The 23,930-nt window shown below is 39.1% G+C and overlaps 1 protein-coding gene across 1 annotated transcript in view; it reads left to right on the top strand.

Moving 5' to 3' along the window:
- The first annotated feature begins 8,818 nt into the window (after positions 1 to 8,818).
- The window catches only part of LOC127413031 (A disintegrin and metalloproteinase with thrombospondin motifs 2-like), a 321,044-nt gene continuing 305,932 nt past the window's right edge, over positions 8,819 to 23,930 (top strand). The window contains exons 1-2 of the mRNA XM_051649825.1: positions 8,819 to 8,996; positions 12,373 to 12,764. Of these exons, the coding sequence (XP_051505785.1) occupies positions 8,912 to 8,996; positions 12,373 to 12,764 (477 nt within the window). The 5' untranslated portion in view covers positions 8,819 to 8,911. The remainder of the gene's footprint in view (positions 8,997 to 12,372; positions 12,765 to 23,930) is intronic.

Raw genomic sequence — 23,930 nt, 5'->3', positions numbered from 1 at the left:
TTTTGTTTACTATTGCCTGCCTTTTTGTTTTTCCTTATTTTGCTACTTTGTTTTACTATTTATACTGTTATTAAAACTGCACATGGATCTTAACACACCTGCCTCGGCATCCTCGCTACAGAAGACTTCGCCGAATTTAGATCCAGCAGCTTTCCAACAATTACACAAGCTTGTTTCAGTGCAAGCAGCCATGCTTACCAGTCACCATCAGCAGCTATGCAAGCTCACCTCTATCACGGAAGAACTCTTTAAATCAGTGCAGCCAAACCCAGAAGTATCTCCAGAGGGGGTTTCCACTTACAACTCAGCCTGCAGCACAACGCACTCTACAGCCATTGTTAATCCTCGACTCTCACTTCCAGAGAAGTTTGACGGATCACCCAGTAAGTGTCGAGGATTTCTGTTACAATATGAGCTTTTCCTGTCTCAACTACCTCTAATGTATCCCAGTGATGAAGTTCGTGTTTCCTTCACTGTATCACTACTGTCAGGAAAAGCACTAGACTGGGCTATGGCAGTTTGGAGTTGCGAAAACATATTAAAGGGTTCCTTGTCTCAATTTATAGCTCGTTTACGGGAGGTTTTTGAGCACTCTGAGGGTGGGAAAGACCCGGGAAAACTTCTTGAGTTTAAAACAGGGTAAGAAGTCTGCTGCTGAATTCGCCTTATCCTTCCACATGCTAGCAGCGCAAACAGTATGGGTTGAGGACACTTTGAAGCTGTTGTTCCATCAGGGGTTAAATCCTGACCTTCAAACAGAACTAGCATGTCGTGATGAGAGGAGATCTCTTGATGAATTCATCAAACTCACCATTCGCCTGGATAACCTGATCAAAGTCCGTCGTCCAGTCAGTTCTCTACAGTCACCTCTCTTTGACATCGCTGCAACCAGTCATCCCGAGCCCATGCAAGTGGGTTGTTCCTCTCCACCGAGGAACGACAATGCCATCTCCGGGAGAGACTATGTATCTACTGCGGACAGTCGGGACATTTACTGGCTGCCGGCCCAACTCATCCCCCTAGGAAGGAACCCAACCCATTTGTCTTCAAGTTGGACTCTTTCATCATGAGGAAATTCAGTTCCTAGTTACTCACTCTCCTAATAACCAGATTGTTCTTGGCCTGCCATGGCTGAGACTTCACAACCCTGAGATCTCCTGGAGAGATGGACAAATCACTCTTTGGAGTGCTTCCTGTTTCCAGTCCTGCCTCAACCTTCCTGAACCCATCTCTCTCCCTCCTGTAAGCACCACGACTATCCTCCCTGAAAAGGAGATTTCGATCCTACTACATTGTTATTTGGATCTCCAGGAGGCATTCAGCAAAGCCAAGGCTACACAGCTTCCTCCTCACCGTTCCTGTGATTGTGCCATTGACCTCCTGCCAGGCTCCTCTCCTCCACGTGGATGGATATACCCCTTATCTGAGCCAGAGACCAAAGCTATGGAGGAGTACATTTTGGAATCCCAGGAAAAAGGATTCATTCGACCATCCACTTCTCCTGCCTCTGCTGCTTTCTTCTTCGTAGGTAAGAAGGATGGGGGTCTTTGTCCATGCATTGACAACCGAGGCCTGAACACAGTCACCATCAAGTATCGCTATCCCATCCCTCTGCTACCCGCAGCATTAGAGCAATTAGGAGACGCCAAGATCGACACCAAACTGGATCTTTGTAACGCCTACAATTTAATCCGCATCCAGGAGGGGGATGAATGGAAGACAGCCTTTTCTACACACACTGGCCACTATGAATACCAGGTAATGCCTTTCAGACTTTCCAACATTCCATCTGTCTTCCAAGCCTTTGTTAATGACATATTTTGTGATTATTGGTAAATTGGTTATAGTCTACATTGATGACATTCTGATATACACTTCTTCCCTTTATGAGTACATTCAACATGTAAGAGTGGTGCTCAACTGCCTCATTCTACATCAGCTATACGCCAAGATGGAGAAATGTGAGTTTCACCAGTCGACCATTTGTTTCCTGGGGTATGTCATCTTCCCCGAGGGGGTCACCATGGACTCTTCCAAGGTTCAAGCCGTGCTGCAGTGGCCACTACCAGTGTCTGTCAAAGAACCACAGCACTTCCTTGGTTTTGCTAATTTCTACAGATGGTTCATCTGAGGTTTCAGCTCAGTGGCTGCCCCACTCACCTCATTGCTCTGTGGTAAAACCCAGAAACTTAACTGGACACCTCATGCCCATCAAGCTTTCGAAGACCTCAAACGTTGCTTCACTACAGCCCCCATTCTTCATCCAGACCCCACTCAAACCTTCATTCTGGAAGTGGATGCCTCTGATTCAGGGGTTGGTGCGATACCCCCCCAACGACAAGGATCTCCCTCCAAACTCCATCCCTGTGCCTTCTACTTACGCAAGTTATCTGCTGCTGAGAGAAACTACGATGTCGGCAACCAAGAACTCTTAGCCATGAAGGTGGCTTTTGAGGAATGGAGACACTGGCTTGAGGGAGCTCGTCATCCTTTTCTTGTAATCACGGATCATCGCAACCTAGAATACATTCAGTCTACTAAGCGCTTAAATCCTCGTCAGGCTCGATATGGTCCCTATTTTTCTCCAGGTTCAACTTCACAATCACTTTTCGACCTGGCTCCAAGAACACCAAAGCTGACGCCTTGTCCCATATTTATGGGTCCACTACTGGCAACAACCCTGTGACTTCCATTATCCCACCAACTCTCATTGTCGCTCCCGTACAATGGGACATAAATGGCAGACATCATCCAAGCTCAGAACCAAGAACCCACTCCCGCTGACTGCCCTCCAGATAAGGTCTTTGTTCCCAGCACCTTATGCAACAGAGTCCTTCAGTGGGTTCATGACTCGGCCTGCTCAGGACATCCAGATGCTCAAGCTACTTGCAGGTTAGTGCAAAACCGGTTTTGGTGGGAGAACCTAGCTACTGAGGTAGCTGATTATGTAAAAAACTGCAATGTGTGTGCCACCTCTAAGTCTATTCGACAGCTTCCATCTGGTCTCCTTCAGCCTCTACCTGCCCCTTAATGTCCTTGGTCCCATATCACAGTGGACTTCGTCATGAATCTACCAAACTCTCAGGGTTTCACTACCATCTTAACAGTGATGGACCGCTTCTCTAAGGCCTGCAGATTCATCCCTCTGCCCAAACTCCCCTCATCCATGGAATGTGCTGAGAATCTGTTTCAGTACGTCTTCTGCTTTTATGGCATACCCGAAGACATTGTCTATGACCGCAGCCCCCAATTCACCTCCCGAGTCTGGTCTGCATTCTTCAAACTGCTCAATGTTAAAGTGTGTCTAACTTCTGGTTACCATCCTCAATCTAATGGTCAACCTGAACGTCTAAACCAGGACCTTAGTAAATTCCTCCGGGCCCACTCTCAAGTCAACCAGCACGACTGGAGTCGTTTCCTGCCATGGGCTGAATATGCTCAAAACTCACTGTTCAAACTGGCTACCGGAACCACACCTTTCAAGTGCATCCTAGGTTTTCAACCCCCACTCTTTCCCTGGTCCGGGGAGCCGTCCGATGTACCTGCAGTTGACGACTGGATGCAGCGCAGTGAGGCTATCTGGAATCAAGCTCATGTCCACTTACAGCATGCCATTCGCCGACAGAGTGAACAGGCCAATCTCCATTGGCGCCCTGGCCCCAACTATGCTCCTGGACAATGGGTTTGGCTATCCACCTGAGATCTTTGTCTGCAACTCCCATGCAAGAAATTAAGTCCCAGGTATGTTGGCCATTTCAAAATTCTTCATCAAATCAATCCTGTATCATTCAAACTTCAGCTCCCTTCTAATTACCATGTTTCCCCCACCTTTCATGTTTCCCTGCTTAAACCCTTCGAGAGAGGAGGTCCCTCAAGAACCCCAGAGACCCCTTTCATTCCTCATTGATGGAGAGGAAGCCTTTCGGGTACACAAGCTCCTGGACTCCGACGCCGGGGTCGGACACTTCAACACTTGGTGGACTGGAAGGTCTATGGCCCTGAAGAGCATTCCTGGACTAATTCTGAGGACATTCTAGACCCGGCTCTCATCGCTGAATTCCACCACAATTTTCCTAATCATCCTGCTCCCAGAGGTTGTGGTAGACCCTGACGCAGACAACCTCATGTCAGGAGCTGTTCGCAGGGGGGGTGGGGGGGCTCTGTTACACCTGCGGCACCTGCTACCTCTCCTGTACGCTGCCATAGGTTGCCATCCCCTGAGTATTAACATCTCACGAACTACATTTCCCATAATACTCCGCACTGATTACTCTCATATCTGTTTCACATTAACTCTGGTTAAGTTCCCTGTTTTCTCGCATTCAGTGCGAAGTCTTGTTTGCCTTTTTCTGAGCATCATTTACCTATCCTGTTTTCCCTGTGTTTTGACTCCTGCCTGTTCCTCATATTTCCCAGCCTGCTTGTGAGTTTTGTGGATGTATTGCCTGTTTATTGGATTACCACTTTGCCTATTGGATTTACTTAGTTTGCCTTTCTGGACTGTCAGCCTGTTTACCGAACCCTTGCCTGCATTTTTGTTTACTATTGCCTGCCTTTTTGTTTTTCCTTATTTTGCTACTTTGTTTTACTATTTATACAGTTATTAAAACTGCACATGGATCTTAACACACCTGCCTCGGCGTCCTCGCTGCATATATGCTCAGGCTTTGATAATTACACTGTGGGACACTTGGTCTGACCTCTCAGTGGTTATCTGTGGAATGAAAAAGGTTTTAATATAACCATGGTTGTTTAGAATCAGTTAGCTCTGGTGTTTTCCCCCCACTATATATACTGTCCTAAGAAAAAATATGTGGAAATTATATATAGTTATTGACAGAGGCAATTTAACACATGAAAATTTATTCTCATGTTGAAATTATTTGCAGTTTAAATACACAAATGAAATTGTCTTTTGTAGAAAAAGTTAAAACACCCCTTTTTTTATCATTATTTATGTTCTCTGAACAGATAAGTCAAAGGGCCACAATTTTAAACATAATGCTTTTGACAAGAAGAACCTTAAACCAAATGTAAAGCACGGTGGAAGGAGTGGTATAGTTCAGCATAATCACACAGGAAATCAACATGTAGCTTCCAAAAGTTCATGCACCCTGAAATCGACCATTATGCAGCCAAATTACTAAAAAAGCGCAGACCCCTATCCTAAGCAAATATTTTATTTGCATCAGTACATCTCTTATCACCTTTTCACTCTATGCCCATACGTTCAGCAACACTTCCAGCATCAGCTACTGGAGGCAGTAATTTGAATTTCGTAAGCACAGACCGATTTCTATAGCAGAACTTTCGATCTACGGTTGCCAAATTCTCAGTGTGATCAGTCTGTATGGTTTGGAGCTGTTTTGCTGCTTCAGGGTTGCTTGAACTTGCCATAATACAGTTGACTATGAATTCCACATCATACTAGAGAGTGCTGGAGGAGAACAAGAGGCCCTCTGTAAAACATCTCAAGGTGCACCATACTGTATATGAACCATTCAGCTTGATAACGACCCTTAACATGCAAGCAATTCCATAAAGAAATGGCTCAAATGAAAGAAATGGAGGGTTAAGAAATCACCAAGTCAAATTCCAGATCTCAGTCCAGTTGCAGGTTGTACATGCAAGAAACCACTCCAATATTACACATATAAAGGAATTCTGCAGGGAGGATTTGATGTCTTACACCTGACTGCGATGAGAAGAATGACAATAAATGGATTTAAACTGGCTCAGTATATTTTGTATTAGAAGTACACACGGTACAATTCCAAACCTATTTGTGGTAGTTGGGATCCTTGTAACCAGTACAAGCTTTTCTCAGTGTAAAAAAAAATCAATTGTTTGTCTTTTGGCAGAAGCCAAAGACCTTGTTAAAACTCCTCATGAATGCAATTCTTATCTGCTTGTTATTATACTGTCATTCTTCCGAAAACAACAGTTGCAGCATGGGATTACATGATACAATTTGGAAACAACAGGCCATGCTTGCCTGATCCAAAATAATCACTTTATCCTAAAAGAGATGATCATGAAAATGTGTCTTTCTTTCAATCCTTTGCAATTCCAGAATGTAAGATTGTGTTTCTAACTCTTGATTTGAGTTGGAGTCAGCATGACAGGGTGTTTAGGTAAAGCAGTTTGGTTTTAATCAAGCTATTATTATAATGTTACTGGTGGTTTATACTACAAAAGGAACAAATAATCTTGTTAAGCCAAACCAGTCTGTAGTACACCGTAGTTGCACTGCACCAATTGATACTCTAATGCTGATTTTATCCATATACAGTGCCTTATGGGTTTTCAAGTTCCCTAGAGTGAAGGTAAATTAGTATTCTTTCTGTGTCACTTTGCGACAATCAATCAAGAAGTTTACCATAACAGGTTGGATAGTTAAAACTGTTTCCTATATAGTGAATGTCAGATTCACTATAGAATGACATATAGAATGACATTCACTATATAGGAAACAGTTTTAACTAACCAACCTGTTATGGTTAGGCAGTTAGAGCTTACTTGTTTTCCAGTATTTTCATACTGTATCATGCTTCCATAGGGTCTGGCAGCTTTTTAATGAGTATGTCAGATTAAATCTGACACTCTCTAAACCTGATGCTTAGGAGTCTAACCTTTCAAAAGCAAAATTAAAATATGTTCCATTGCTCATTAGTTATGTTAATACATGCAAACGAAGGATGCCATGTGTTTGACCCTACCAAGGACATTCCCTGTCCACATCACAGAGGGGATATCTGCCTCCTCAGAACAATTCTGCTCCTGACATTAACATACCTAAAATCACAGGAATACACAGAATTATCTGAATACTACTGTATGCACTCTATATGAGCTAATCATACATGCCTGCATTTTCTTAATATCCTCCTGCTGTCCGTAGACAAATATTAGTGTATGGGGAAATATTTTACTGGAGGAAAATAAGGATATTTCTTTCTCAGTGACAGGCTCTGACATGGCATAATGGTAAGTAAGGTTTTATAACTGTATAGTTATTATCCACATGCAACTACTAGATAAGGTCTTTTAAAAGAACAGGTGTTTATTTTATTACATTAGTACAACATCTTTTTTTCTTTTTCTTTTAATGTATAGCAATGACAATTTGCAAGCTATCAGATGTGTCAAGAAAAAAGGGAGATACTCCAAAATTAAACAAAAAAAGTGGTAACCTCCCATTTTTACCTCAAGGATTCTACTTGATCTAACCCATAAAAAGGACTTTTGTTGGTGTAACCTAATTTGTAAGGCTGATTTAGTCATATTAAATACAATTTTCAACTTGAATAGTGCTCATTAATTTAGATGTTACTATATTTTAAGTTCAAAAAGATTACCTTATAGAACATTTTTACAGTGGGTGGGGCTGTTATTGCTAGCATTGATGGGCAGTGTTATGTAAGTAATTAAAAATAGTAATCCACTACAAAATACTAATTATTTCTCAAAAATTGTAACAGAATTACTTTACTAATTACTTCATTGGAAAAGTAAACACATTAACTAATTACTTTACCTTTAATTTACTTTCTAAAACATTTTCCACTCAACAATTTCAAACTAATGTCTATATTTCTTTCTTGTTCATTGTTACACACAAGTCATACACTCAGCACCTCACATTTCTCCTTCACAATAACTTATAATGGGGCCATAATTCATGTATTCTACATAAATAATATAATAGAAATAAGCATAACCCTATAATGTACTTAAAAGTAATTAAATGAATTGAAAGTCAGTAACTGCAATCTTAATACAAGAATTTAAAATGTAACATATTACAATACTGTTCTGACTAAAAAGTAATTAGATTACACCCAACACTGGTGATATAGTAATGCATAAGTAAATGTTAGAAAACAGTGGTTGTGATAAGTGGACAGGGATTGGCAAAATTCAGAATTTAAGAATTGCCTTGCTTGAATTGAATTAGGTTATTATTTTGGTTCAATACTGAAAATTGAAATGTCAATTATTAAAAATTACACTTACAGCAGCTATATGAATATCTTTGAATTTCATTCCATTTAAATTCAATTTCCTTCAAGTTAAATTACAATTACAATTCTGCATTGTGTTTACCTCAGTTCAAATAATAATAAAAGCAACCTCTGAATTTAAGCGGAATATAAAAGGCATTTCTGAATGGTGCACAAGCCTGCAAGTGGGATTATAAAAATGATTACTACATTTTTTTTTATTTCTTATTTTAAACCACTTTATTATAAGCCATTATACTACATGTATTCCTACAGTACATATGGCACTGACTGGATGCATTCTTTAACACAACACACTTTCTACCAGGCGTACCTGTGGTTGCTCTTGAATAAGTCTGCACCCGCTTCTGTGTGTTCAAGGGGGCGCTCTTGCACTTGCTGACGGTGTGCTTGTAAGTGATAAAGCGCTGCACAAAGTTTGAGCGGACCACCCCTCTACACATAACTAGAATTCAATTTTTAAAAAGTTTCAGAGATGAAGCAGAAATCATTTAAAATTAAGCCATGACAGATCTGTGTGGTTCGAAGTCCTTCAAAATGCATTTATATGTGGGGAAATTGCGAAATATCAATATATTGCCGCATCGCTGTCTGAGATGATTCTGTATCCCTCTGGCGCGCGGGTGTAGTTAGTCTGTGTGTACATTCAGGTGCTGACAGAGAAAACTAGTAAGAGTCGGTGGGAGGAGGGAGAGGGTGTGTATATGTGTGTATGAGAGAGAGAGAGAGAGAGAGAGAGAGAGGGAGGCAAGCGCTCTCTCTACTCGTGCACTTTGCAGTAAGTTGCGGGCGGCTGTTGCTGGCGTGGCGGTTGCTGGTCGCGCGGGGAACTTTAACACGCTGGATCCCAAAGTCCGTCTCTCTCACCTGTGCAGTTCGGAGCTGCCATGGATTTCGCGGCCGGATTTACTATCCTAATCACACTGCCGATGTTTCTGCAGACGAACGGCCTCTATATCGCCAGTAGCATAGGTACGTCTTTACTTGCTGCCTTTACCTATTTGCACTTTCATCCCATCGCAAGATGATGTCCGCCCAGTACCACCCAAGTGCCCGTCAAAACTGGATGTTCGCGCACTATGCCCATCCATATCTTAGTCAAACTTGTGGCATAGGCTATTTCTGATGTGTTTTAATTATTCTCTGGACCCATGACATTCTTGTGTGCTGTGTCATCACTCTTTGTTTTGAAGTGTGCATGTTTCACGTGCTGCTTAAATTAATTTTAACAGGACTCTGGATGTCTTAGTTGTACACTGTAGGTATAATGCTCCCCCCCTTCTCGCGTTTGCATAGAAGAAACGATCTTTGACGGATGCTCTTGCGATATTGATCTGTCTGAGAGCGGAAGTATCGCAGGATATTGATTTCAAATTAGAAATCGTCCCCGTTCTGTTTTGGTCATTTGAGAGTATTTAAACATTAAAGTGTATTTTTGCATAAAGAAAAGCTCTGAAATAGAACTTTTGGTTTGGGAAGAGAAAAAACAGAATGTGGAATGTAAAGAGCAGCTTTATGCTTTAACTTTTGTTTGCTACAAATGCTATATTTATTAATTGAAATGGCTATTTGTAAATACATTCAAGTGAATGTGCTTGAGTAAGTGCTAAGAGCATCACTTTGCATTTTGCGCACACTTTGAACTGACCTATCGGGTGTGTCTCAAAACCTAGTGAGCTGCCTATCTAGACTACATAGAATCTTTGACGTCATGTGCGCGTGCAGCATTTTTGGTCATTATAGGCGCGTGCGGAGTGTGTGCGAGATGACCTATAGAAACGAGCACAAAAACATTGTCTAGTAAGGCAGTACACGAGGTTTTGTGACAAAGCCATCATTTAGGTGAGACTGCAGCATTACTTAGGTGTTGTTGTGAGTTTCTCCTTGGTATATTTTCGTATTCAAAATTGTAAACATGTCAATCTTGTATAAATAAACCAAGGGTTAACTAAGAGGCACACTGAAAATGTCTATTTTTCATGGCAGATCATGATGGAGTCTCAGCAAAAACAAGCATCATTAAATCTGAAAATGATCTGTGTAGTGTCAAACGAGTGTTAATTTGTTGCTTCACACAGGCCTGTCTGACCCATAGCTACTCATTTGCATTGACTGCATGGGAAGTGTTTTGCTTAACTGTGTACAAGCATAAAACTTGTGAAGTGATGGTGTACATGTCTACAGAAAATACTACATCTAATTTAAGGTGGTTTTTTAGAAATGTTGTTTTGCCAAAGTCTTCTGTGAAAGTTGACTGCATAAAGATATCCCTCATAGATGAGAAGTTGACACATACTGTAACATGTCCATGGACACTCTAAAATCAAGATTTTAGGTTAAAATGTACATAATGCTTACATGAAAGTGTATATATTAGATCCTGTAACTTGTCACCATTTCTTTCAAATTTGTAACCATTTTAAATAACCTGTGTCTTCACTAGTTGACTTAAACCGTCCTGTGGTTTGACAAATCATTGTTAAAGATAAAAGTATTCCATATAATCTCAGTTAATGCCGTCATATAGCTGCATGCATAATAATTAGTGCTGTCAGTCAATTACAATTTTTAAATCACGATTAATTGCATAATTTTTCATAGTTAATTGCAATTAATCACTGATTTTGAAAGTGCTGAAATTGACTCTATATATACTTATTTTCCTGTCAAAATGCAATTATTTCCTTTTTAGGAAATAAAACAAAACAATATGTAGCAATATAATGCTTTATTAACATTTTCTAAACAAAGCCTTCCACAGTATAAAGATAGAAATGCACTAAAATAGCACCAATTGAAGTAACATTAAATGTTTCGCAAAGTCTAACTGGAAGGTTGACTAACTGAAAGAACTGTGCAACCATAGGTTGCATATTCATTGCAATGGGCATTAAATCTCTTAAACTGTCATACTCCACAATATTAATCTGCTGGCAGACTGTGGCTATCCACTTTGCTACAGCAATTATGAAGCCGCATTCATGATTCGCGTCAGGGCATCAACGCCATCGTCAAGTGGTGCTTTTAACTCCAAGAACAACAACAACAAAGACAGCAATACATCAGTATTCTATACTGGTGCTTCACTGCCATACAACCATGGTATTTATTGTGACAGATATACAAATATTCATAAAGCAAAGTAGTTGCACCTTGTGAACAACATACAACCCAGTCGCTAGGTACCATATGAAAGCAAGGCAGCATCAGCCGGACAACTTCCTTGTGGCTTTCACTGCCCGAGCATCATAATAATCTTTACCTCATAGGTACCTCAGCCAAACAATGACAACATTCAAGCCACTGAGTCCGGTTACCCGCCATTTACGCTAGAGTCTCAAACCATCTATTGGGTGCATCCCGGTGTCCCCAACCCGGAAGACGAACATGACCTACCGTACCTAAAGTCTTCCTTGTAGCATTTATTTCTTGTTGCCAGGTCATTTTTTGACCACTACAAACCTTACACCAATCAGCTGGCGACTGATTGTAGAGCACGCGGAATGGCAAACGGTGGTTAGGCATTCGAAGTACATGACCTAACCATCTAAGTCTGTGCATCTTGATGGCTTGTGAGAGTAAACTACCTTGATTCTCGTAACCGAAAATCTGCCTTTTGACTTCGTCATTGCTTACCCACTGCTGCCATCGAATTCGTGCGATTGAACGCAAACATCATTTGTCGAAGACCTGAAAGATGCCTCAAATCCTCCTTTTAACTCCACATGAAAAGTGCTTGCAAACAACGTCTCGTTCTGCATTTTTGTGATAGTTAAGACTTGGCATGCTTCTGTGTAATTCTAATTAAATTGTGGCTTACAGAGGCTGCAAAGTGCTTGATTATCACAAGTCCCATCTGGGCTTGTTTTGTACAACAAATAGCGTTAAGAGGTCCTTTCCCCATCATTTGATCACTGACACGACTGTTGTGTGTGTTTGTTAAGTGTGCGTCAGTGTAATGAGTCTGGGCGGACACATCGCATAGGTTCTGCCCTACTCCAACCAGTGTTTATGCTTTATTAATGGTAAATGCGTTAATCGCAATTAAGACAAATGAACACGTTAAACTTTTTTAATTAATCGTATGCATTAACACGTTAAATTTGACAGCTTTAACAAAATGCTGTTAAAATAGCTTTAGATCTACTGTAGAATAGCATTCCACACTGCAGGACATGTCAACTTCCCATCAATAATGACAAAAACATTGAGTCACTGAGAAACAATGTGTCACCAAACATTCCATAAAAGTTGCCAGCACAGTCACATTTATTATAGATGCTGACATACTCAGTGAATGTGTGCTGTTGCCGTCTGACTGGCTGTGTTTGTTTATAACCAAATGCAGATTCCCTGCAGCATGTACTGGGGGACTATGGACTGGTGAAACCCATTCTTACTGATGCAGAAGGCCGCTTCCTGTCCCATGCGGTATCGGTTGGTCCAGCAGATGGGCAGTTCCGTAGGCGCTGGAGAAGAGAGGCGGCATCTGCCGACCATGCCCACCATGAGTCTGAAGGAGGCAAGCTTGACCGGCTCTACTACAACGTCACCATCTTCGGCCGGGAGTTTCACCTGCGTCTGCAGCGCAACACGCGACTGGTGTCACCCGGAGCCAAGATGGAGTGGCAGGATTCCGGCAGCACGCGCTCTGAGCCTTTGAAGAGCGACTGCATGTATGTGGGTGACGTTACAGACGTGCAGGGAGCCTCGGTAGCTATTAGTAACTGCGACGGCCTGGTGAGTGGGCACTCTGGCCTTCATTTGTGTGTAGTATGCAAGATGTTCTGTTAATTCACACCAATCCTGCATGCATTTCCTGGTCTGTGCCATAATATTTGTAATAACTGACAAAACAAACTATGCTTTAATGAATAAGGAGGGTTTAGTCAGAGGTAGGGTCAACATAGAAATGAGGTGTTGTTTTGGGTTATTATGGTAAGCTGTTTTCCACTTGTAGCTCTTAGGTGCAATATGCATTCGTTGACCTTGTGACCTATAAGTGTCCACTGGCACAGAGTGAGTGGAGCTGACCGGGCATTGTCAAATAATTTACAATGGGAGCAGAGCAAGTGGGGGGAGCCTATAATAGTTGAGAAATGCTCAACTTTATGCAAATGGGAACTGAAAGTTGTCTCTTCAATGGAATATTGAATTGTCCTTGTTTTTAGTGTACACAGTAATCACAGTTTTTTTTGTAACTCTCCTGGGGTATTCCTAAAACAATGTAAAGCTAAATAACATGCAGTGGTAGGGTTTTTTGTGACTTGTTGTGTATTGAGATCTGCAGTGACAGATATAAGAATTGGATCAGAGGTCTCATGTTTATCAAAGAATGTTTTGTTTTCATACTCAAACAAATTTTAGGGCTGCTGCTATCGAATACATACAGTAATCACGTCATCGAGAGACAAATGTTTTCACTCTCTTGCGTTGAGCTGCAGCTGTAGCGGGAATTGTTAAGCTTGTGCCACATACTGCCCAGATCGCAAAAGCTTGTCGCTTGCCACGTACCATTAAATCTGAACATTCAGTTGCTTCTTGAGTAAGCACTGTTAATAATTTCACATGCAAAGACTAGCCGTTACTCCCTCAGGTAAGCCAATTTGTTTTTTGCTGAGTTTAGCGTGTTCCATGCACTTCTCTCTCGCATCTGGACACAGCACCGCAAGTGACATGCAGTCTACCTCATGAACTTAAAGTGCTGTGTCCGGCAGGTCTGTGAAAACTGTATTTCATCTTTTCTGGATTGCTGAAGTGATGTTATGGTTTTTCAGGTTGACAGACAACTACATTGTTTTTCAAATCTATAGAAAGTGTTCTTACACAGCTGATACCTCTTGTCATTATGTGTTTGGACCCTCGTCCGTGAACTGCCTCACTTCTGCCTTATTTTCGATTGGTCGATTCTGCAATTTTGTAATCGAGGGATTTTTTAAATTGAGTAACCAAATTAAAATGAATAATCGTGACAGCTCTACAAAATGTAAATGGGCCTAAACAAAGCTGCAAGTGTCTGCAGGAGATCATGACTCATATGCCCCCTGTACCTGACACACAACAAGACAGAGTGAAGAAACATACACACATAAAAATAAGAGGTCAAATCAATGATGTATACATTAAGCACAGATTATCTGTGCATGAATATACTGTCCTTTCCTTCGGTGTAAGTGTCATGAGTACTCATGGAGACATTATGCACCTTCAGAAAAAATATGCTTTTAAGTGTATTGATCTTATACTTGAAATCCTAATAGCACATTTTAAAAAAAGTATATTTTTAGGTAATCTAACTGAAATGAATTGAAAGAATACTTTTATTTATACACTTTCATTAATGTGTGCCTTAACACACATAAATACACTTTAAAAAGAACACTTATTTTTAAAGTAAATTAAGAATATTATTTTCAAAGTACATTTTAAATAAATATCTTTTAAATAATGCTTTAGTGTACTTTAAAGAAATACAATGCAATTAATTCACTGCCTAACATAATACATATTTAACTGAGTAGTATACTTTTAAGTGTACTTGATAGTCATGTCAGTTGTGCTAGAAATTACAGCTTATATAAATTATGCTGTAACAGAAAATGATGCTGTAATGTTTGTAATGTCTTAAAGTCCTCATTGAGCAGTTTAACTGAAAAACATGATTGAAAATATACTTGTATCAAAGATTTATACCTGTCTTATTAATTCTATCTGGAAAAACATTTTAACATGTACATATTTAAATAATGGAAACAAATGATGACGTACCAATATCTTGCAATTTCTTTGAGACATAGTATGAAGTAAATATATTTATGATTATATTTTAATGTTTGTTTTAATATACCATGTACCAAAAAAACAAAAAAAAAAAACAAAAAACAACTTTAAGATTAATTAGTTACAATTTTTCATCCATATGTCATAACATAGTTTAGTGTACTTTAGAATAAGTTTATTTGATCCTTCTTGACTGCCTAAAATTCATTGTTTTGAGGCAACGAATTGTATTCAAATATATTAATGTAATTTTAAAATAACATGTAATGGTAATGTCAAATGTATTTAAATAAGTATTATGGAAGTATATGTGCTGATACTTTTATTTGCAATACAGTTGTCCATTTCAGTGCATTAGAAGTTGTAACAAAATTACTTAGCTTTATTAAAGCTTTACAGTTTGTTGCTTTCAAAAGTTGAACTTCTTGCATTTAAGAAACACTTCAACACAAATTAAATATCACTTAGTTTCATTAAGTTGTTCCAAACTATCACTGAAAATAAACATCGAACTTTGTATGAACTATGTTGTCTTAAAGTTTATCATTTTCATAAGAAATAGTATAAAAGTTCTGTACACTTTAGTGCACTTTATAAAAATGCTTCTGATGAATCAAAAACAACATTTTAAAGTTAGAATTGGTTAGAGAATCAGATAAAATGAAGCATAACATAACATAAAAAACAAAACAAAACAAAACACATTTACTTCCCTGTTCAAGGTATGAAACGTGTACTGTACAAGTTTTTGTGCCTGTATGTTTGTTATTTATGTGATTCATTTGCATGCATGTGTGCGTACAGGCTTTTTTCAGGAACTCCATATGCTTTTTATGTCATTTATATTCAATGTCAACCTATATGCATATGCTTGTCCCATTTGAGGTCATGGTTTCAGCATTTCTGTACTGTGTGTTTGTGTGCATGTGCACAGGTGTGTGTGTATGAGTTTATGTATGTGTGTGCACGCTCCAGTGGGCATGGTGCCCACAGGATTAAACTCAGTCTCCATGCTGTCCTTCAGCTTCAAACACTCAGGGTCATCCAGGGCTACAGCCGTGGGCATCTTGCATATAGAACAGCCCAAGTTACTCCATCTTCTCTGAGCGTGATACCCCTCAACAGACAGGATACATGCAACCTTAGCTTCACAGCTCTTGATACTTCAGACAGAGATTTGTTTGCCAACAAGAGCATTTGTAAATGTGATTATTTTGCAAAAAGAAGACCGGCCATGCTAATAGAAGCATAGTATGTAGGGTGGCTCCGAGTTTTTTTTTATTTTTTAGAATGCGGTTATCCATCTTTTTCAGAACTGTGGATGAACATAACCATATTGAGCACTCCAAACAGTAATGATATCATATTCTGCTTCTGTGTGAACTTAGCCTATGAGTTCTTTGTCTCACTGTTCTAATCTTTTAGAATATCTGGACAGAAATCCAAACATCTGCTCATTGGCCAAGAGGTCACATTGACTGAAGAGAAATCCACTTATGTAGTATTTTGTATTGTCCACTTATGTATTGTTGCTATAAAACATTCTTTTCCCACAAATCAGAGGAGGTTAACAGTACTGTACATCAGAGGTGGGGTGTATCCTTGATAATCAGAGGGTCCAGTTGAGCAAGGTGATACTTGACTGAAATCTGGAAAAGGGAATGACAATAACAAACTATAACTAAAGACCTGGAGCAAGCTGGATGTATTCAGCACAAGTGAATATGTTGCTTTCTTTGTATGGTTTAACAATAGGTGTTTATCAACATGATATACAGCTGTGTGCAGACATCTGCCTTCTGGGAGGTTATAGTTTTAATTAAGTCTTTTCAAACACAGTTGTTAGAGTATGTACATGAGAGTGTACAAATTCTTTCTCAAATTTGATTGGAGATTTAAAATATAAGATGTTTCAGTACAGATTAGTGTTTACACTTCTGAATGCATGATCACATCTATTTCTGACTACTTTCCGAATATGGGCCCTGTTTAAACCTGTATTAGACTGATATTAATACCAGATGTAAACTGGTCCATAGTGCAAGGCATGTTTGTTTGACTTTAGTCATCTGTCAAGCCTTCTATAAGCTGAGAGGCAACTTTGTCCACTTGTTGTTTTGTAATAAAATGACTGAGGCCTAGATATCTCTTAATTATGGCAAAATGTTGACTGTGCATACATCTGATTTATTGTGGGGCATGGCCCAATGTTGCAGGTTATGCTTGCACTTACAGTACATAAGCTCTAAGGAATACTCTTTCATTGTTTTTACAAGTTAGAAAAATTAAGCCTGTCCACTCACTAGATGATGTGGTGTTATTTTTTTAACACAGACAACAAAAGCAACAAAAGGCAATGACTCTGTTTATCAGATGTATTTTAAAAAGCTGGCAAAACACATTATTTAAATATGTCAAAAAGTGATTGGTCATCTTGCCACCTTTCCTTGTGTTGTAAGATGAAATAGACTATTCAACTATGTTGACTAGTTTATCTAGATTTTTATATATATATATATATATATATATATATATATATTACACAGGGTTGGGAGGGTTACTTTTGAAATGTATTCTACTACAGATTACAGAATACATGCTGTAAAATGTCATTTGTAATATATTCCATTAGATTACTCAAGGTCAGTAACGTATTCTAAATACTTTGGATTACTTCTTCAGCACTGGTAGATTTTTTCACTTGTTTTGACTATTAAAACTCTGCCAGTACAGTAAGACAAAATACACATGTTAAAAATACATTCTCTGAAAAACCTAAATATCTTACGCAGTGTTGTTTCTTAAACAAGATAAATCAAATTGATCTTGTTTTAAGGATTTTTTTATATTTTTACAGGAAAACAATACAAAAATTATTATCAAGAATACGATTTTTGCCCTAATATCAAAGGTCTTAATAGAAAAAAAGAAATTATGATCCAATGTGAATTTTCTTGATAAAAAAATATGATCGTGCCTGGTAACCTGTGCATGTAAAATGGCTAGAAATAGCATTTTAACTTAGCGTAAAGCTGACAATTTACACAAGGTTTATTTCTATTTCTTCTGCTCCAAACTTACTTCAAACTTACTTCTCTGTTTGCTCGTATGAATGTAACACATCATAAGAAAGTGTTTCACTGCTGTTCAAATGCACTTTGGATCGCATCATTCATATGTATAAATGTTTTCCATCTGAAAGGACTCAATATTAAATTAAACAAATGACAATAAAATGCAAAGTAATCTCTTCAGTAATCAAAATACGTTTTGAATGTAACTGTAATTACCAATGATTTAAATTGTAACTGTAATGGAATACAGTTACTTATATTTTGTATTTTAAATACGTAATCCCATTACATGTATTCCATTACTCCCCAACCCTGTATGTATATATATATATATATATATATATATATATATATTCTGTATATATGGAAGACTGGGGCAAGTTGTCTCAGTTTTTACTCCAGTAAATATTTATCAGAGTAGGTTTATTTCTAAAAGCCAATTTGTGCACAGCCAGATACAGTACGTTAAAGTCTTGGGCTGCAGAAAAGCATTTTAATATTTTTATAGGTCTTGCCCAGGAAAAAACATACAGTTCATTGAACCCATATTAACCCTTTATGAAAACTTGCCCCAATAGTGGGTTATAGTGTCACACTATATGGACAAATTGTCATAATGGAACATGCCATTAAACCAGTGGCGAATGTTTCATGTGAACATTGCGGGGTTACAGTGGAACGTGTCCCCACCACCACAAAGCCACAACCACAGCCACTTCTCTTTAAATTACACCTGCATTAAACAGTTTGTTATAGGCTTTTCTGTTAAATTTAAAAATTAAACAGTTATGAAGCGCAAAAAATATTCATGAAATAACACCAACAAATAATGTAATTAATCATTTTTGACATTTTAAAACATATGTGACTTGCCCAGATAATGTGACAACATGCCACAACCTGACTTTCATGAAAAGTACCTTTGCCCTAAGAACACATTTAAACCTTTATATTATAGTTGACCCTTGGCTTGATGGATGCCAATGTGGTTTTTATTGTGTTCATTTGTTTACCCAGGAGGTAAAGCAAAAAGGTGATGATAGTGAAAATGTACTTTAGAGCAGGGATAGGCAAATTTGAAGGGGGCGAGGGCCAAACATTTTTTCTCCTTTCTACCAAGGGGCTGGATTACAAATCCACACTCTATCGATGTTCACCCCTTTACTCAATTTCCTCATTATTGTGGGTAATCTATGCACAACTAATGCAATATTCTTTTAAAGATTTTGTTATTTTTGTTATTTTGTTGTTGTAAAGACATTTTTATTTAACAATATTTATAAAAACTAATATAATTATTTTGTAACTTGTGTTTTTACTAAAACATGCCATTCACATGTACAAAGTCATGTTCAATTGACAAGCAATATACTTCAGACGTACATTTTCAAGAAAATGTATCTCATTTGCATTGTCTACATTTGCAACAGACAAACACACAAATGAACAGACAACATTTTCAACCCCACCACATAAAACAGCTTATAGGTATTAGTTAAAATCTAAATATTATCATCAATAACAATACTGGATACAAGAACATAACATTTCAGTGCATTAATACAAAACATTTCAGCACCACAACATACACGCACTGACAGAACAGTCCCGTGTGTCAGAGAACATTCTATCTATTCGCAAGACTTTTCAACAATCAGTCAGGCATCTCAATCGCACATTTCTTCAAAGTTTCTCCCTCTTATAACAACTTTTTCGTTTTTCATGAGCGTAACAGCATTAGATGTCTTTGGTGATTCCTGCACTGTCACGGATTTCGTTAAAACTTTTGATGCCTTTTACCCTTGTATTTTATTTACCCTTTGCATCTGTGAGGAGAGCAACTCTGGTGTATGTATCTCTCATACTGTACGCCTTTTTGATCACTTGATCAATGGTGTATTTGCGAATCAAATTGAAATTTTAATGACAGATTTCGTGTCCAGGCAAACAAAAGACATGGGTTCCACCTGCATACATTAACAATAGCGAGCACTATGTCGCTGACAAGCTGAGGTAAAATTTAGCTCAATTTACCTTATAAATGATGAGCAAGTGTAAGATGTTGCATGCTAGAATCCTACAGTGTGCAGCAGGTCTGCTAAGAACAAGCAACCTCTTCTGGTCAATTGTTGTAATAACATCATAAACTGAATGCAATCTTTACATAATTCCTTTTTTAAAGAAATAAAATTAATCCTCAGTATTGTCCGACGGGCTGTATTCAACGATACAGAGGGCCGTATACGGCCTGCGGGCTGCCAGTTGCCCATCGCTGCTTTAGAGGATAGCCTTTGGCTCATGCATTGCATCTTGTGCCGTTTAATGTCTGGCTATAAGTATTGTGTTTTTCAGACAGTGTGTCAAGTTACAAACAGTCCAACTTTTAGAAACTCATCTCAAGACTCCAGCATTATGTGCCATATCTTCTCCGTCTTGCTGTTTTCAACACAAGTGTGCGTCTTACAGTATGTAAATGAGTGCAGGTGACCCCAAAACCACCCTAATTATATATGGCTTCTTTTAGACCGATTAGTCCACTAAACGATCAGACAACCCACCGACTAGTCGATATTGAAAATCTGAAATTTTGCACACGCCTACTTTTAACTGCAACTAAATGAAATCACGCCAAATATCTGCTTACCCTGCTGAAAAGACCAGCATTGCTGGTCACCAGCTTATGTTGTGTTTTGGGTGCTGGATCCCAGCATGGAATGCTGGTGTGCTGGTGTCTTCACCAGGCTTTTTAACTAGCTTAACCAGAAAGACCATGCTGGTCAACAAGCTTGGCTGGCTATGGCTATGCTGGTCCACCAGCTAGACCAGCACTAAACCAGCACTAACCAGCATAAACTAGCCTAGACCAGCATGGGAATTGCATGCTGGTTAAGCTGGTCTTTTCAGCAGGGTAACAGTGAGATTCTTTCACTCTGGCCTGGTATACTTTCAAAAGACTGTGTTCAGAGAATCAAACAGAGAGGGCAGAAAAGGAAAGCAGAAATAGACAGGTGAAAGACATCACCACAGATCCTGAGGGAAGCTTGCCCTCGTAATATTGCCAAACTAATGAATACAGAGACAGCGTTAAGCAGCTGAGTAGGCTCGGAGAGGACACGCCATGCTTGGTGAAAGACAAGGACAAGGCTGTGATAGCAAACAGGCAGGGGAGGTGAGGCGTATCGAAGACGAATGGTGCTGTCGGTGTCAAAGATGCTTTCGGTTGCTTTCAGTACACAAGCAGGCCAGTGCACTTCTCCCTAGGGGGACAGTCTTTTATATGGGTGTGCTGAAGAGTGGCCAAGGCTTAATCCTTTCACACACTTCACTGGCCGACGCAATTATACTTGCGCCTCTTCTGTTCTCTTGGGGCGAATCTGCATCCAGCAACTGTCTCGTACCATCAGTCAGGCCCTCTGCCCATCATCAGTGTTTGCATTGCTGGCATAGTTGACAGCAACATCAGCACCAAAAGGCAAAGCTATCTGCTAGATGCAGTCATCTTTGAATTTACTCAAAGAGCAACAGTAGGGGATGTTGTGACCTAAGGAGCATGTCAATGCACTATTAAAGGGATAGTTCACCCAAAAATAAAAATTCTGTCATCATTTACTCATCTTCATGCCTTGCCAGATGTTTATGACTTCTGCAGAACACAACTGAAGATTTTTAGAATAATATCTCAACTCTGTAGGTCCATACAATGCAAGCGAATGGTGGCCAGAAATTTTAAGCTCCAAAAAGCACATAAAGGCAGCATAAAAGTAATCCACACAACTCCAGTGGTTAAATCCATATCTTCAGAAGCATGGGAGAGAAACAGATCAATATTTAAGTCCTTTTTTTACTATAAATCATCCTCCCTACCCAGTAGGTGGTGATATTCACAAAGAATGTGAATTGCCAAAAACAAAAAGAAGAAGAATGTGAAAGTGAATTATATTACAAAAGACTTAAATGTTAATCTGTTTCTCACACACACCTATTATATCACATACACATTTGGGATGGCATGAGGGTGAATAAATGATGAAAATTTTTAATTTTTGAGTCAACTATCCCTTTAAGCCTAGGAGCATACTACACGACTCAAGCTTGTCCCCTATGATGTTTTGAGTCGGCAACTACTGTATTTGGCGACTGGTCTGCGACTACAAGTCAGTTGTGTAGACGCTACAGCAGATTTTGAACCTGTTAGACATTTGGCAGATGGATCATCAGCCATCATATTGCATCATTGCACATTTGCATAAAGGTCACTGTCGCTCATGTCACTTCAAGTCACCACCTCTCATTGAAAATGAAGGACTTCCAGACGCTTCGTTGCTAAAAATTGCTGTGAATGTGAACATTGCTTTTTCACGGCAGTTATTGCCATTTGTTTATGCAGTACTACTGCAGATTCACCCTGAGATAGAGTACCTGTTGGAAGAGCTAATTTTTTCCACTTTCAGCACATGTACAACAGTGTGTCTAATTTCGATGAGGTGATGAAGAGAGTGTAGATTCCCATGAGGGACATTAGCACTTTAGCACTTGCATGTTGAGAACAGCTGTTTCAGTTCCTTCACTTGTGCTTGCAGATTGGTGTGAAGTGCTGAAGCATTACTTATTTGATCTTACCAATATACTATTGCAGTTCACCCAAAAATGAAAATTCTCTCATCATTTACCCACCCTCATGCCATCCCAGATGTGTGTGACTTTCTTTCTTCTGCTGAACACAAACGAAGATTTTTAGAGGAATATTTCAGCTCTGTAGGTCCTCACAAGGCAAGTGTAGTGTGGCCAGAACTTTGAAGGTCCAAAAAGCACATAAAGGCAGTATAAAAGTAATCCATATAACTCCAGTTTACAAGTGATATGAAAGGTGTGGTTGAGAAAAAGATCAATATTGAAGTCCTTTTTTACTATAAACTCTCATCCCTGCCACAGTAGGTGGCCATCCCAATCACCGAAACAAAAGAAGAAGAATGTGAAAGTAAAGCCCATTGTACAAAGGGGCCTCAGTTTGTTCCTGGGAGGCAGCAGATGCCCTAACACCGCCCCCACCCTAATCCTAACCATATGGAGCCTGTAAGGCTGACTACCCTGCAAGGAACAACCAGAGGCACCTTTCTCCCATCTCGGAAAGTGAAAGTGGGGATTGATTGTTCAGCAGAAGAAATCAAATAGTTGGTACATCTCAGTATCAGTAGGTAATTTTAAAAGTTGATGATCCGAATAATGACACGGTTGATTTGAAAACCTGTACTCCGAGAGACTTCATTTCTCGAGTGAAAAGCACTAGCGTCACTATGGATATAACCACGATGGTAAGCAGAGCTAGCAGAGCTGAAGTGCCATTTACTTCAGAGTGTAATCATTATATCAATTTTCTGCTGAGCAGCTGTTATTGACCCTTTTGTTCGAATTTGTGTGAATTGGCTGGTGCTGGGCATGAACGTACAAGATATTATACTATGATTACAGACTCCGCCCTGAAATCTGGCTTTTAAACACACAATTACTCAATCAAGAGGCTTTTATCAGCCAGTCGGTGGCTCAGCGCGAAGGCAGGAGTTTTTCTCATAACCTGTAATTACCAATTCCGACTGACTGCAATTTAGCCATTTCACAGTTTGTGCACTCAACACATGACAAAGACGAGGGATTTCCCTTTGGTAGAGCATTAGGAAACTCCACATGAGTAAAGAATACGTAGGTGACAATTTAACTGGCAAATTAACACCATCATGAATTGTGCTTGCGCAATTTTGTGGTAACAGATGTTAGCTGTTACTTTGCTGTTTTAGATGTCATTAAATACATCAAAAAATAAATTATTTTGCTAAATGTATTTACTATAAATTTATAATCAGAAAAAATTTCTTACAGATTTAGAACTGAAATCTTTAGACTGATAAGAAAAGTTAAGAACACAAAGTGATCTTGCAGTGCTGTAGTTTGCAATTACTGGTGCCAAAAAATACGCAAATACTCAGGAACTGACATTATACAGCCACTAAAAATCACCTTGACACCAGAATCTTAAAAGTGGTTACAAAAATGCCTC

This window comes from Myxocyprinus asiaticus, chromosome 22 (genome assembly GCF_019703515.2).
Source record: "Myxocyprinus asiaticus isolate MX2 ecotype Aquarium Trade chromosome 22, UBuf_Myxa_2, whole genome shotgun sequence".
In the NCBI taxonomy this organism is placed as follows: domain Eukaryota; kingdom Metazoa; phylum Chordata; class Actinopteri; order Cypriniformes; family Catostomidae; genus Myxocyprinus; species Myxocyprinus asiaticus.
This window is presented reverse-complemented; position numbering and strand designations above follow the sequence as displayed.